Source organism: Rasamsonia emersonii (assembly GCF_000968595.1).
Source record: "Rasamsonia emersonii CBS 393.64 chromosome Unknown ctg1118621760535, whole genome shotgun sequence".
Taxonomy (NCBI): domain Eukaryota; kingdom Fungi; phylum Ascomycota; class Eurotiomycetes; order Eurotiales; family Trichocomaceae; genus Rasamsonia; species Rasamsonia emersonii.
This window is the reverse complement of record NW_013562926.1, coordinates 1-15,354: the sequence shown is the minus strand read 5'-3', so window position 1 is coordinate 15,354 and position 15,354 is coordinate 1. Positions and strand designations below refer to the sequence as shown.

The 15,354-nt window shown below is 53.1% G+C and overlaps 6 protein-coding genes across 6 annotated transcripts; 3 read left to right on the top strand and 3 right to left on the bottom strand.

Annotated features, from left to right (window-relative positions):
* Positions 1 to 457: 457 nt before the first annotated feature.
* Positions 458 to 1,986, top strand: T310_7383 (uncharacterized protein; the record flags this gene model as incomplete). The annotated part of the gene is made up of 2 exons (XM_013469821.1): positions 458 to 561; positions 636 to 1,986. The coding sequence occupies 2 exons, from the start codon at positions 458 to 460 to the stop codon at positions 1,984 to 1,986; spliced, it is 1,455 nt and encodes a 484-aa protein (XP_013325275.1).
* A 1,530-nt stretch (positions 1,987 to 3,516) lies between these two features.
* Positions 3,517 to 4,822, top strand: T310_7382 (uncharacterized protein; the record flags this gene model as incomplete). The annotated part of the gene is made up of 2 exons (XM_013469820.1): positions 3,517 to 3,610; positions 3,936 to 4,822. 2 exons carry the CDS (start codon positions 3,517 to 3,519, stop codon positions 4,820 to 4,822), a joined length of 981 nt encoding a protein of 326 aa, XP_013325274.1.
* Positions 4,823 to 5,805: 983 nt separating this feature from the next.
* On the bottom strand, positions 5,806 to 7,204 carry T310_7381 (uncharacterized protein; the record flags this gene model as incomplete). Its single annotated transcript, XM_013469819.1, has 6 exons — positions 5,806 to 5,836; positions 5,912 to 6,102; positions 6,133 to 6,523; positions 6,590 to 6,650; positions 6,939 to 7,059; positions 7,121 to 7,204. The coding sequence occupies 6 exons, from the start codon at positions 7,202 to 7,204 to the stop codon at positions 5,806 to 5,808; spliced, it is 879 nt and encodes a 292-aa protein (XP_013325273.1).
* Positions 7,205 to 8,307: 1,103 nt separating this feature from the next.
* Positions 8,308 to 12,463, bottom strand: T310_7380 (uncharacterized protein; the record flags this gene model as incomplete). Its single annotated transcript, XM_013469818.1, has 3 exons — positions 8,308 to 11,798; positions 12,041 to 12,171; positions 12,306 to 12,463. The coding sequence occupies 3 exons, from the start codon at positions 12,461 to 12,463 to the stop codon at positions 8,308 to 8,310; spliced, it is 3,780 nt and encodes a 1,259-aa protein (XP_013325272.1).
* An 808-nt stretch (positions 12,464 to 13,271) lies between these two features.
* T310_7379 (Uncharacterized protein) lies at positions 13,272 to 13,788 on the bottom strand (the record flags this gene model as incomplete). Its single annotated transcript, XM_013469817.1, has 2 exons — positions 13,272 to 13,324; positions 13,488 to 13,788. The coding sequence occupies 2 exons, from the start codon at positions 13,786 to 13,788 to the stop codon at positions 13,272 to 13,274; spliced, it is 354 nt and encodes a 117-aa protein (XP_013325271.1).
* An 824-nt stretch (positions 13,789 to 14,612) lies between these two features.
* On the top strand, positions 14,613 to 15,344 carry T310_7378 (uncharacterized protein; the record flags this gene model as incomplete). The annotated part of the gene is made up of 2 exons (XM_013469816.1): positions 14,613 to 14,658; positions 14,818 to 15,344. 2 exons carry the CDS (start codon positions 14,613 to 14,615, stop codon positions 15,342 to 15,344), a joined length of 573 nt encoding a protein of 190 aa, XP_013325270.1.
* Between the last annotated feature and the right edge of the window lie 10 nt (positions 15,345 to 15,354).

Sequence of the window (15,354 nt, the reverse complement as noted above, 5' to 3'; positions counted from 1 at the left end):
AACCATCTCCGCGGCAGCAAGAGCGTTGTGGGTGCTCTCGAGCAGGCCGTGGACATTGCGACTCTCAGCTGGTGCGACCGCTCCAGGACAGACGCATCGTGTAGTCTTCGATGCTAAATGATTCTTCGCTTCCTCTTGTCCGCCTCAACCGGCAAGAGTGCTTGTGGACGAGGGGAGCAGCAGGGGGCCGGAGCAGCGTAATGATTGATGCGGTCCCGCAATGTCACGCGTCGCCAGTGGAGCTGCGGAGAGCTCTAAGAGACTAAGCCGGCAATCCTCCTGCCTGACACCGCATCAGCTCCACCACCACGACGTGGTTCTGGCGGTGGGCATTCCTGGCCTCTAGCAGCTGTTCGCGACAGAAGGATTCTGCGCGCTGTCATTTAGACGCGGAATGATCCTGTCTCCGGGGTCCTGAGCGCGTGGTCGAGGACTGCGACACTTATCCACACCCACAATGGATGTGAGTGCCTCCTCGGGAGGCACAGGCTCGAGGCTTGCGCGCGCAGTGGTCATCGTCTCCGGTGTGGCTTCTCTGGTGGCCACATTACTGTCTCTCGTGTGAGTACGGCCCGATCAGTCCGTTTCGTGGCTGGTGGCAGAGGAAGTTAACCGGAAATTGCCATCCTGGATAGGTCGATATGGCTTCAAACGTACGTTCAGAGGCTGCCATTTACGCAGACATCCATTGACGGTATTGCCCAGGAAAAACTACCGGAAACCCTTACTCCAACGCTACGTTGTGCGGCTGTTGTTGATGTGGGTGACTGGACTACCGGTGCCGGATCAGAGTGGGAGCAGCTGACGGTCGCTAGGGTTCCGATATACGCAGCATCGTCGTGGGCGAGTATTGTTTCGCTGCAGGCTTCACTTTGGCTGGACCCGATTCGTGATGTCTACGAGGCATGGCTTCCCGTCCAACTGCGCGGGCTTATATCTGACCTGATGCAGGCTTTTACCATCTACACCTTCTTCCAACTGCTTATCAACTTCCTCGGCGGAGAACGAGCCCTAATTATCATGACCCACGGGAGACCGCCTGTCCAGCATGCTTGGCCGCTTAATCACTGTCTTCCCAAGGTCGACATCTCCGACCCTCACACGTTCTTAGCGATCAAGCGGGGCATCCTGCAATACACGTGGTTGAAACCCATCCTGGCAATCATCTCAATAATCATGAAGGCTACGGACACTTTCCAAGAGGGTTATCTGGGGCTGACATCCGGGTACCTCTGGACCGGAATCGTGTACAATATCAGCGTCACCGTGAGCCTGTATTCCCTGGCCTTGTTCTGGGTCTGCATGCACGAGGACCTGAAGCCGTTCCGCCCCGTTCCCAAGTTCCTCTGCATCAAACTCATCATCTTCGCGTCGTACTGGCAGGGGTTCTTCCTGTCGATCCTACAGTGGTTGGGTGCGATCCCCAACGGAGTTGCAGGTTACACACCCGACAATCTAGCTGCTGCTATACAAGACAGCTTGATCTGTTTCGAGATGCCTGTCTTTGCAATTGCCCATTGGTACGCCTTCTCGTGGCACGATTATGCGGATGCCAGGATATCGGCGGCCCGAATGCCGGTCAAATACGCCATCCGAGACGCATTTGGGGTGCGGGATCTCATCGAAGACACCAAGCAGACCCTCCGGCGCGAGAACTACGGATATCGGCTATTCGATTCCGGAGATCACATCATCGCGCATGAGGAGTCCAGCTCCCGGGTAAGGAGAGTGATGGAGGGAATGAGGTACGAACGAGGAGGAAAGGGGAAGTACTGGATTCCTAAACCCGGCGAAATCAACAGCCGGACGCCGTTGTTGGCTGGCGCGGGGACCCGCAACGGATCGCCGAGCACCTCCAAGAGAGGCAGCGTGATCGACCGGTATCGATCATATGGAGAGCTCGAAGAGACCACACTGGATGAGGAAGATGAGCGTCTCTTCGAGAGTGCACGACAATTGGAGTTTGGCGACTGGAACGTAAGTTGAATTAAAAGGACCAGAGTCACGCTGCGGAGAGCTAACTACGTTCAGTATCCTGTGATTCTGGCCAACCAAGTTCCTCGAGATCAGCAATTACCGAGCACTCCAAGCTACCAGAATTACGAGCAGGCCACTGTCGTGAAAAAGGCCTCGAAACACCGAAACAGCCACGTCTCTGATGGGAGACGGGGGAGTCGAGCCGCTGGCCCAAGTAGCTCGAAAGCTTCCAAATCTCGGCGATCGGAGCATCCCCAGCACGATTCGAGGCCTTCCAATTCCGCCCGCTCTGGCCGCAGCCAACTGGTGGATCTGGTCGTGGAAGACCGGGAAGCTGAAGAACAACAACGAAGTCGAGCCCAGCGAGAACTAGGCTCAGCAGGGAACGAAAGTGATCAGAGGTATTTCCGGTAAGACCACACGCGTTTGGAGCCATGTTTTGCCTATTATGCTCACCTTCTGTCAGGCGACCGTCTGGTGGTCCCGTGGAAGCCAGTTCAGACCAGAACCAATCTACACAGGCCAACGTCCCAGCCAACACGGACACGGCATCGCCAAACGTTGTCGCAGAGGAGGAGGAGAGCGAAGAAGAGAGATACCCACGGCCACCGCACCTGGAGTACGGGGCCTTTGATGAAGAACACAATGTCTGGGGCAGATAACAAGGACCCTGGTCGTGGAGCAGAAGAGCCAGGACTCTCCGTTCCACCTGAGACAGATCTGTTTTTGGCTTTTCCTAGTCTATATTTGATGTTAGCCATATAATCGCTATGCGCGTGTTTAGCTGATGACGGGTGAAACACCCTGGTGGGATCCAATTGATAGCATGAAGACAAGAATAGAGCTGAATGACGGCCTGGTCGAGACCACGCTGAAACACCGTAGAGAAACCCTTCATTTGGCACGAGATGCCTGCCGTGGCCTGTTGCAGTCTGATGAAGCAGAACAAAGCTGTGGTCGCGGGCGCTGATAGGCGGGCGGGCAGCGCGTGCCGATCGACGGCGCCGACGCCTAAACTGCCCTGAGATAACCAACTCCTAAGACATCAACCTATCGCGCGCACGAGGCCTGCTGCACGCGGGCGCTGCGAAGCCCTTGCCAAGGGATCGGCGCAACTCTTTTGTTTCCCGGCGAATGGCGCCCTCGCATGCAGCTCAGCTCCCCTCGCGCCGTCCTCCGATGCGACCTCGCGGACGGGGATGACTGGTCACCAGCGCGTGCGGACGCCGGCAATCAGCTGCAGCATGCCCGTGGCCATCCTGCAAGAGGCATAGGCCCATGCAGCTGCTCGCTTTTGGCTTGTAACCTGCAGCATGTATATCTGTGTGGCCGTCGCTGTCCTCGACTCCTCGCAGGCGGGGTTGGTTCTTCCCGGAGGAGGCGCTGCAACGGCTGAGCCGAAGTCGTCTTTCTCTCGCTGTGCGAGCCCTCGCGGTTGTTATGCTCGATCTTCATCCTTCACTCGAGTTCTTCATGGGAGAGCTGTCATGAAAGGCTGAGTGGCCGCCGATGACGGTCCCAACGCAGCAAGCAGGACTCATGTTCGCTGCCTGGCTCTCGTCCTGCCTGTCTTGCTTGTGGTCCCAGGAGGATCGCCAGAGCGGGAGTCATCGGCAGGCGACGGGCAGCAGAGGTGAGATATGTCCGAATGTATACTGCTGAGGGATGGGCTGGCTGACGAGTGTTGATAGCAGTTGAGCGGGAGATGAAAATATGTCACAGTCAGCCGCATCTCGTTCCTCCGATGAAGCTGGTCTTCTACGATAACCTGCCCAGCCCGGGTCCTCCGTCGCGATCGAGAGTGTCTTTATTGCCGACATTGATAGGCGAGGGCCGGAATCTCGCTGCAAAGGCGTCCAGCCGGGCCAGCTTGCTCGTGAGAAGAAAAGCACCAAAGCGGCCGACGATCAGTGCGCCAACCAACTTCAGGAGAGTCGAACCTCCTCAAAGTCGTGTAGGGTCTGGGTCATTCCGGCCTCTGGAGCTCAGCATCTATATGCCGGGCAACCAACTGCCTGATCTGCCCGAATTCGACAAATTTTCCCTGGACGGACTGAGACAGCCCTCTCCTCCACCAAAGGCTGTAACGTCTCAATTTGACATGTACCGTGCACGGCGTTGCCAGTCAGCTACTTTTAACCTGCCTCGAAAACCTGTGGGCTCAGGGTCACGTCGAAGTTCCCTGGCGACTCTGGAACTGATGACGGAGCGCGAGAGACAGGCTCCAAATCCGTTAATTCCTCACTTCTCGACTCTCGTGAGAAGCCCGCCTCCTGTGGGCACATCAGTGACTACCCGTACGCGGCCGCTGAGCGCACCACTTGACAGAGTGCAAGAGCCGGTATCATCATCACCGGTTCGCGACAAACCGCTGCCATCCACCCCAGATACGCCCACAGCATCTCCTTCCTCTGACAGACAGTCGCTCGACCATTTCCGCGCTGGCAAGCGGAGATTCGTTTCTGCATCGCCGTCTATCCAAGAGCACTCCCCACTGAATTCCAACCCGCCGGAGCCCGCATCTCCCAAGCCTACCACTGTCCTCCAACACAGCCGCTCTCGGACCATGAGCGGCTCGACCATGTCGTCGACAACGACGGCCGTAACTGCGGGGCATGGAACATCGCCTTCGCTTTCGAGCGCCGTCACGGCCGCGACGACGACGCTGCAGTTCTCCATGTCGGAGGCCCAGACTTACAAAGAGATCGAGTCCGGTCTGCAGATTCCGCTCAGCCCGAAGTATGTCGACTCGTTTCCGCGAGTGTACGAGGAGGAGGAGGAGCAGCCGCGCGGATACGAATATGATCGGCGCTTCCCGGACACTCGTATCGGCGTTGCTTTCTAGAGCCGTACGGGTGTTAAGAATTTATCTCCCTTAACTTCTCTTCCATACGCACCTCTAGATCGTCTAACACACCTTACCCTATCATCACTGTACATCTAATTATCTCAAACCTGTCGATACCCCCAACAACACATTCAGATACCCATATGATACCCCTGCATTCTACCTTCTATCCTACCCTTCTCCTGTCTCCTGTCTCCCGTCTCCTGTCTCTAGCTTCCGGCTTCTAGCTTCCCTTGCATTCCTGAACCCGTCCCATCCACCCGAGTACTCCGCTTTTCGTCACAAACTAATAATAATAATTCCTTGGAGCAGCAGAACTCCCTCCCTTCGCGTTTCCCCCTGTCCCTGTTTCTGCTCTTCCTGCTTTTTGCTTTTTTGCTTCCTTGCTTTCTCTGTTCCATGTTTTTCAAGGGAAAAAAAAAACGGCGGTTGGTTCACTTGAACCACTGCAAGCACCTTATTCGTTTTTGTCTGTCTGTCTGTTCGGTTGGTTGGTTGGTTTGTTTCTGTTCCTACCGTAGGTAGGGGATTCATTCAATACAGAAAGGTCGGTTGGTAGTTAGTTTAGCTCAAGTTTAGTTAAGTAGGTAGGTAGGAGGTAGTTTTAATGATAGATACGTATACATCTACATTTACATGCAGATATACCCTGTAGCCCTAATTATGATTGACTGACATTATCAATCACAACAGCCTACGTGGAAGTTTTCATCCAAGCAATTAAATTAAATTAATTATACGAAGTCGAATTTCGTTCATTATTTGCTAGCAATCTAATCTACCGTTATAACTATGATTTAATAAGTTGAGGAAGAGATGAATATTGCGCGAGGAAGCGTGCAATATATATAATATTCAATTTTGTTCATCCAGTATTTTTTTTTATTATTTTTTCTACCTAGCTAGCTGACCGACTAATCAGAGCGAAAAAGAAGGCAGATTGATACGCTTTCGAAATTGCAGCACAACTGCAGTTCAATTCACTCAGGCTTCCGACCATACACAACATAACTAATAGTTGACCGGCAGTTAGTAATAAATAAAGATCTCGTAGTAGTAAAAGTATATATAGGTAAATCAACTCACAAGTCGGCCAACGCATGGATCTTAGGATTTTTAATATCACGCAGAGCCCCCGCGGCAAGAACCTCGACTTCCTCGGGCTTCCAGGACTCGAATCTCGTCAGGACTGCCATGGCAGCTGCCCTGTAGGCAGACTCGAGGTTGAGTAGCATCCACGTTCCGATGTTTTTCTGCGGGAGCTGGAAGTTAGCCATCTATATACGATATAAGACTGTGTCACATACATAATATTGATCCTTCGGCCAAGGTCCCCCCGGCACCCGGTACTTCTGGACATGGATATCCACAAACCCTGCTTCACGGAACCATTCCTCAAGGTGCGGACCCGGTCTCGTAGGATACCCTGCTTTCTCAAAGGCAGGAATACAGGCTTCATAATACTTTTCCAGTGCCGTGCCTTTCATAGATCCATCCTCAGACCGTGCCAGCGCATCCCAGTCCTGGAATTCCACCCAGCCTCCTGGCTTGGTGTGCTTGTAGCATTGCTTCAGCAACTTTTTGAAATCCTTGATGGAGTAGCATAGGTAACGGGCATGGATGAAGTCGTATGGAGTGCCGTCATCAACCCATTCTGCCTCGATGTCGTCGACGAGGAATCTCAGATTCGGAGGAACCCTATTGACCAGGTATACCTTATTAGTAGGTGTTTGACAGTGGAGGGTATGCTTACTATATACTAACATGGTTGGTTGAATCGGACTCAGATCATTCCCGATGACCTCAGCAGAAGGATACTCATCGGCTGCAGTCATTCACTCCTCATAAGTCTCATAAGCCTCCAGCTCATTAAATGGGTTGCTTTACCAAACTGAATCGCCCATATCCCGGTCCCAGTAGCAAGATCCAGGACCCGCTGGGGCGATTTCCCAATGGGTGCCAAAAACAGTTTCCTCCCCATGATTGTTAGCGTCATCTCATGGCACAGATCTAGGCGTTCAGCCTCTTCCTCATCATTGGGGAGAAGGTATCCTTTTGTTTTGGACCTCTCAGTGAGACTGTATCCTCTGGGATTATACAGAATGACTCTTACTGCCATCGCGGTAAGCGTGGTAGCGCCTGCCATTCTCATGGCGGTAAGCCAACGCTGAAGACGTCAAAGACGCAGTGTAGGTCGAGAGTTCTCTGCCATAAGAAGAATCATTCTCGGTAGCCTAAGGTGTCATTAGTAACAATTATAGTTACAATCAGGGGAAGATGTTAGACTTTGCGAACCTGAGCATCCACCTCGATGGTAGCAGGATGGGCGTGATGATCATTTTGTGCCCCGGGCTGACTCTCTGCTGCGGATCCTGCCATTATTGAGCTTTGGTGATGCGCAAATCGAGGAAAGAAGATGGTCTTTCCAATAGAGTCAGGCAAACAGGTTTGGTGATTGGGATGTTTCCAGAGAACAACGTGCTGTTGATGCTATAAATTTACTCCGTACTGTGGAGTATGACCAAAGCAACCCCCGCCTGGACCTGCAACCAGAGACAAATCATCCCTGTTGACAAGCTGTTCAATGACAACAGCAGCCGTGTGACAATATCATTGCGACTGCATTAGTTTCAGGACAGTGACAGGGATGTTGATGCACCCAGCCAGAAAGAGAAAACAAGCTTAAAACAACGGCTGCCGTCAATGTACATACTCCGTACTCCGGAGTACGCGGTGAGCAGACCATTCCTGACCAGGCTTAAAACACGCCTGATTAATGTAGGTACTTGCGGAAGCAACAGCAATGATTAATTGAGTTAGGATTAGCATTACGGGAGTATTGTGGAAGGTCTGGAAGGTGCCTCTTTCTTGTGGTTCTCTTAAAGGGAAAGTATCCCTTTCTGGACTTGGTCCTGCCGCAAAAAAAAAGAAAGAAAGAAAGAAAGAAAGAAAGAAAGGTAACGGCCACGTTCTCAGCGGTCGAACATGTCCCAAGCTTAACGGCCAGTGGAAAACGGCAAGTTCGATTCGATTTCCTGAAATGTTGCCGTATATAGACAGAATGCAACCACATCAACGCATCCCCATTCTGAGTCTAACCTACCGAGTACGTAAGTAACATTAATAGCAAACGTTTAACAAACGAAAGTGGTATCATTATCTATCTAGGTATCTCGATCCAGACAGAAGTGACAAAAAAGGAAACGAAAAACGAAAATAAAAATAAAAATAACCCTATCTATCACGAGCAAGCAAGCAAGCAAGGGGTATATTCATTCAGTTCCAGTTCTCTGCCCACCGTCACTGTCACTGCGAGATGTGAATGGAAAAGTGTAAGAACAGAAAGCAAGCAAAATGATGTAAAGGTATATAACAGTGGCTCTGCCTGCAGTACATAGATACATACATGCATACATACACCGATTCATATGAATATGTGCAACCAGTCGAGTGGTAAGACCGAGACTGCCCGCGTGTCCTGTCTACGACACAATCTGGACTTTGCCCGGCTCTTCAGTCACTTCCTTACCACCATCCATCTCCTGCTGCATACCCAGGATCCGCCATGCCCGACCCATCATCCCGTAACCGCCCAGACTCACGGATGGAGTCTTGGCGTGGGTGTTGCGGCGATGAGAGGCCGATGTAGATGATTGCTGCGCCTGTCTCCGCTCCTCCTGCTCGCGGAGGGCCCGTTGTCGCTTGGCGGCCATCATGCGCTCGTCTTCCCTTTCGCGGCTTGCGACGTCGTCGCGCCATTCCGCCCAGCGCTCGAAGCGCTCCCGCTGCTGAAGCACCTGGTATTTGAACGTCGACTTGGTAGGCCGCCACACGAGACGGTTGGTGCCGTCCTGCGGAAGCGTCGACTGAAGATCCGCAACCGGCGTCTCCTTGGTCAATTTCAGCAGATGCGCAAACACGTCTCTGCTTTCGGCCGCTCGGTTGTATCGCGCTTCCTCTAGCGCGCTTGGCTTGCCTTGAGTGAGCGGTGCGTCCAGCCACGAGTACATGTTGACGGATCTCTGCACAGAGTATGGATCGAGCATGTTGGCGCGCCGGTTCTCTTCGCGCAGGAACCGTACAGCTGCCTGGAGACTGCTGACTTCGGCGCGGAGCGCCTCGTTCTCGCGCATAGCGGCCAAGGTTGCCTCGCTGTCCACAACGACGCCTCCATTGGCAGCGCTTGCTGTGCCAGATGCTCTCTTGGCTCGCTCGAAACGCGACTTGTAATCGTCCCGCTCGGCCTCCATGGCCCGCAGATCCTTCGTCAACTTCTCCACGGATTCCTGGAGCTGCGTCTCTTTCTCCTGCATCTGCTGGAATTTACTCTCAAATTCCTTGGCCAGAGCAGCTTTCTTGTTGGCATCACGCATCCGCGCTTCCAACAGTTCGACTTTCATCGACTGTTCCTCCAGGGTCTTGTCTTTAACCCCGAGAGCGGTCGACGCTTCACTCAGCTCATTCTTCAACCGACGGATCTCCTCATCAGCATCCGGAGATATCGTCTTGTTGGATTTGAGCTCCTCCGCGCGGAGAATCCAGGGGAAGCGACCTCTCTCAAACTCGGCAGTATGAGATAGATCAGAGGAATGCGTGCTGAGCTCCTCCAGCTGACCGGTCAGAGAACGCAGTTTTCCACTCAGTATGGAAAGCGCATCGTTGCCCTCACCGTCCGTAGCGGGAGCTTGAACCAGGGATAACGCCGTTTGCGACATGTTTTGTAAGATTTCAGGATAAGTAAACGGCTCCGTACGGCCTTCTTCGCTCAGCAGAAGGACGATATTTTCGCCGAGTTGACGCGCCAACTCAGAGAGAGCCTTGGCTGCCTCTTCGGTAGTTTCAAACGGTCCAGCCGCATCACCAGACAACGAGAGAGCTCTGGATTTCAATTCGTCAAGAGATCGAATCACTTTGGTGATCACCACCTTCAGACCCCGAGCCTGGTTAACCAGTGCGTCCGTCTTGTTGAAAAGAAACAAACCCTCCTCATCATCCTCAGCCGGTGCGGGGAGCTTTGCTTGCAGGTAAGACTTGAGTCGGGATAGGGCTGAGGCTGTGTGTTCCAGATAAGCCTGGATCAACACCGCGCGCATGTAGATCTCGTCGGCATATGTCGCCAGCTCGACCGGAATGAGCGTCTCTGCGAGATGTGTCATGAGAGCAATGGATCTCTGCAGTTCAACGGCGCATTTCTTCTCGTTGATTTCATTTTTCTTCAAAGCATCGATCCACGAATTCAGCGTGCGCTCCACCGGTTCGAGCTCATACAAAGCGCGTTCAAAGGTAGCAAATTGTTCGGGGGTGCACGAGGTCACAAACTGGACGAACCGATCGCAGACACATGAAATCCACAGCAGTTTCTCGAGAACATCGTACGATGCAAAAGCATTTTCCTGGACGGTTTGGAAACTGCTTTGATCCGCCAGTCGTTCCCGGATCGTATTGTTCATCAGAGTCGCCTTGAAACCGACGCGTTTGACTCGAAGAAGGGCAAGAATGGAGTTCTTCTCGCCGTCGAAATACTCTGGGAGGTAGAGCTGCACGATGGACAGATGCTGAGCCGACTCCTCCGCCTCCATACGGCTCAACTCCATGTCAATCGTTTTCGCCTGTGACTTCTCAACGGACGCCTGGAGTTTCAAGTTGAGGTCCATCATTGCTCTTGATCGCATCGATAGCTCGTTGGCTTCGGTTTCCGTGATCTGTTGAGACGCTCGCATATCCTCCAAGTCACTTTGCAGATTGGCGACCAGTTCGCGGAAACGAGCCAGCGTGTATTCCAGATCCTCGATGATCTCATCCTGCTGAGCGACCTTACGGGACTGCTCGTTGTAGAGGGCCTCTCTATAGTCGAGTTCTTCCTGCAACTGCTTCTCTACCTCGATATGGTTCAGCTCCAATTCATCGTTGATTTCCTTCAAGCTCTCCAGGTCCTCGATGGCGGCTTTAAGTTCGTTGATTTCTTCCTGATATCGCATGTTCTTGTCTGCGAGCTCTTCAATCATTTCTTCAGCGCCCAGAGCGGTCTCAAGCTGTTGTTTGAGGTCCTCGACATTGGATTCAGCAGCCAATAGCTTCTCCTTAGTGGCTTCGTATTGGGCCTTTACGGTCGAGTACTCCTCCAAATCATCCTGCAGTTCCTTGATCTGATCTCGGAGCTCCGCTTCCGTTTGTTGGGTCATATCACGCAGGCGAATCAAGGCCTCTCGAAGCCGCTCGTTGGTCTTCTCCATCTGCAGCCATCCCTGACTTGACTTCTCTTCCGGGCCCATCACTTGACTCAGCTCTTCATTTTCTTCGCGGAGGACCTCTACCTCCAACTCGAGCTCCTCGAGTCTCAGTTTCAAGGTCTGCAACTCCACTTTATAGGCCTCTGCCGTTTCTTCGGCCATCTCCCGGTCGAGAGTTGCTATTTCAAGTATAGATTCATGCTCTGCCTGCTGCTTTTCTGCCTCCTCGAGCTTTGTTTCTGCCTCCCGTAATTTCTTGCGTAACTCAGTCAGCTCGGCCTGTTGTGGCTGATATTTCGCCTGCAGTTTCTGAATGACTCCCTCGAACTTGTCCCTCTCAGCCTGGAGCGTCTCAAGGGTCTTCAGCTTCTCCCGGTCCTCGGCTCTCTTCTTTTCCATCACCTTCAATTTGGTTTTTAGGTCCTCCAACTCCCTAGCAAGCGCTGCGCTTTGCTGCGAACTCCGTTGCGACGACGTTGAGGAGAGGCCTGGGCGAGACGAAGCTGCTTTGGGCTGCTTGGTCGTGACCTCAGAGGGCGCCGCGGCATCTCCCTCGGCCTCCCCTTCAGCGTCCCGCGGAGATCCAATTTCAGGACTCGCATCAGACGGAGCGCTTGCACGACTCTCTGTTTCTTCTGATGGCCCTTTCGCAGCAGTCTGCCGCAGGGAAAGACGCTTCGCCGGTCCCGCGCCTGTGGAGCCCGTGCCAGGAACGCCCGGCTTGGCCAGCTTACTTTGAGACCCTACCAACGACTGTCGTGACATTCTCGATGCTGCTGCACTCGGTTGAGGCGGTCCCATTGAGACTCTACTGCCGACGCTGGGTCTGGGTTTGGCCGCAGTAGCTGGGGGTTTGGCGCCGATAGAGGGTGGCCGAGAAGACGCCAATTGCTTCGTGGGGGACTTGGTCGGGGACTATATAACACATCATCGTCAGCAGAGACACCAGTTTCCCTTGAAGGAACCACCATGGTCATACTCTCACGTTCCGCGTTGCGGGAGCGACTTTTGCAGCGGGCGAGGCGCTGGCCGCGCTCACGCTCGGGCGCTTGGGTGCTGTTCCACTTGTTCTCTTTAACGCGCTGGACCCTGACACAGAGCCGCTCTGGGACCTGCCTGCAGGAGCGCCATTGCTGCCTGCTTTGGACAACTGTTTACTGTCGCGCTTTTGTGGTTCTCGGGCCCCGATGACTGCCGCGACAGCGGTTGGCCTGATAAACATCCCGAAGCCGGGTTCGCAATCGAAATACCGCTCCCCCTGCACAGACCCGTCATTCTTTCCAGTGGGTTCATCGAGTTCGACTCCAATCCAATCTCCTGGCGCGAAATGAGTCGATCCGACGAAGCGGACCGTGGCTTGACGGCCGTCCAGCAAGCTGACTACCTGGCCGGGAGAGAGGTCAGCCATGGTGAAGGAGAGGAAGTATCAGCTCATGCGATTAATGCCGATCAAAAGCCAGTCAGCGACTGCGAAGACCCGAGGGAAGCTGACTGGGTGAGCTGGGCGGCTCGTAGACGGGTTGCTGGCAGATTGTATGGAGAGTTCCTGTTCAGGAGTGCCAAGGCGGACAACGCGATGCCGCGCGAGTCCCGCTTGGCGCTGTGGCAGCCTGAGGCACTAACTCTCGATGAGGCAGCAATCGGTATCACATCGACGACTTCGAGGATAAGTACAGTGATATAGCTGTATAATGCAGTGAGCATCCATTCTGGCCTTCTCGTTGTGTAATATTTTTGAAGTCAATTCTCAAAAGTGGTAGTGGACGTCAAGGGCAGGCAAAATTAGTTCAACGATGGATATATATATATATCTCAACAACTCATCCTGCTGTTATTCACTAAATAATTTGCATCCTTCATTTATACTCAGTTATGGCCCCATCTGTGGCGATTCGAATGCGTCTATAATAATGACGAACCCGACGAAGAATGTCGTCAATAACGAGATCGATACGGATTTCGTATGTATGTACATGGAATATCCTATGCCCAGGCCCTCGAATGTAAGCTTCTATCTATGTACAGTACATACAAGGACATCATTAGCCGGTCTATGTCATGCACAATACAATAACAGTAGGAAATCTTTCTGTTCTTCCTCCATCAGCATCGAGACAAGCATCTCTATGTCGTGCTTTTGAAAAACTGCGGAAACAGGTCTCGAAGCTCCTCAAGATGGCGAATCGTGTATTTGCATGGCGGAATCTTGGGTTTTTTTAACTGAGGCTCGACCAGGTGGACCGTCGTCCATCCCCGGGCCTGTGCATGCCTGCAATTCAAAGCAGAGTCATCTATAAAAGTTGCCATCAGTTCTGCTCCTTTTAGCCAAGATTCCAGAGGCAAGATGCACCAACCGACGAAATAGCAACTTTCAATGCTACGTGCTCCTGCTTCCTTCTCTGCTTTCTCCCACATCTCCGTGTTGGGCTTACAGACCAGCTGGGGCTGTGAATAATCGCAATAGGTTATTCCTTCGAAGAGGTCGTCTACCCCCAAGAGCCTCACCACACGCTTCGCGTGGGTGACGTAGGCGTTGGTAAGGAGCCATAGCTTTACCTTGGTGCGGTCGATATCCTCAAGCAGTTTCCGCAATTTCGGATCGGGCTTCAGGATGTCATCCAACGGCAAGGCGTCATCGACCTCGCGGTTGAACTGCAGCGGGTCGATCTTATGGTGACGGGTGAGACCTTGAATGGCGAGACCATATTCCCGATAGTACTTGCGGTGGAGCATGACTGCGTCGTCAAGTCCCAACGATAGATGCTTGACGAAAAACTGGTCTGCAGGACAATAGCATGTTAAAGACGACACAAGCCAAAAATCACCCCCGTCACGGCGAAGTTAATATGGAATACCAATTAGGTCTTGCATGAGATCATGGATCTTCGTATCTAGAGGATTGCTTTTAGTTTTTGCCAGCATCTGTTAATCGTGAATTCGACCGCAGACCTCTGGAATATAGCTGGTCGTCCATGGCATTAGCATTGCGGTGACTGCTGGAGGACTTCTCTGCGGATGCTGGCTTCGGAATATACATACGCAGTTATCAATATCGAAAAAGAAAACCGGCCTTGAGTCAATAGGAGGGTCTTGGGTCGCCATTGCAGTCGACAATTTCAGGGAATGCAATATGAGAGAAGCAGTTACAACGAAAGAATTCTATGACAAGCACAGCAAAGAAAATCTATAAAAGCAGAAAGCAAGCAATCTCAACAACCTGGAAGGAATGACCGGACGAAATGCGGGTTGGAGTCATCTGGATGTCTCCAAGTGGGGGAAGTGAGGCCTCAGGCAGGCGCGGCAGACTGGCCACTAGGGCACTCGCTCCCGACCAACCACCTCACCAACAACGTTTTGATCATTTGCCGTCAACGGACGTCGCTCCGTCAATCCTGCAATTGACTGAGGACTTCCACACAGTCCATTCCCTGTCAGCAGCCAGTGCAGCTGCTGGCATCGCTAATCCGTCTCTGCTGCAGGGCATGATTGCCAGCTGAGAATCCTCTCACCACTGAGGTGTAACTGCTGCCAGATTTGCATCCATGAGCACCGAAGTCATGGCTGCTAGTGACACTCCTCCTGTCCCCGTCACGGGCGCGCCAGGTGCGCTGTCACCGGTTGACGAGGTCAAGGAATATGAGAAGATCTTGAGGATCAGTGACGAGATATTTGCAGGAACTCACCCCAGGTTGAAGGTTCCCCCACAGTTTGTTCGCAAGGGCCCTCCCCGGACGCTTCAAACTCCTACTACTACCACGACAGCTTCAGCTGAGCCTGCTGGGACGCCTCAGGCAAAGTCCGTATCGTCAGCTCCGCAGGCGACGTCTGCGGCTGCGACTAGTTCCTCCACCGCCCCTTCTGCCGGTGCGTCGACGCGTGTAGCTCCGAAACCCACGTCAGAGATCGATCCTATCTTCCTGACCAAATCGGATGACCTGATCAGAGCGGAAATCCAGCTGCAGCGGCAGAGGGTGGAGAGGGTGTTACGGGAACAACTGGAACAGAGAAAGCTCGAGACCAGGCAGAAGGCGTCCGCACAGGAGGCAAGGCCCGACTTCGACGTGACGGACGTGTTGAATAAGGCCCTGGAGATTGTTAAGCCTCTTCCACCTAGTGATGTTCACGGCGCTAATGGCACAACCGCCCCCAGCGACCCCTTCGACGAGAATTCCTTCTACTCTAGTAGAGCTCCCGACTCGCCCCAGCATGAACCAGGCTCGTCGGAGTCGGAGCGACAGGGCCCCCCCTCAGGATCCCGGAGGGAGCCCTGCCGGCTGATGTCCCTGTAGGCCGTCGTTC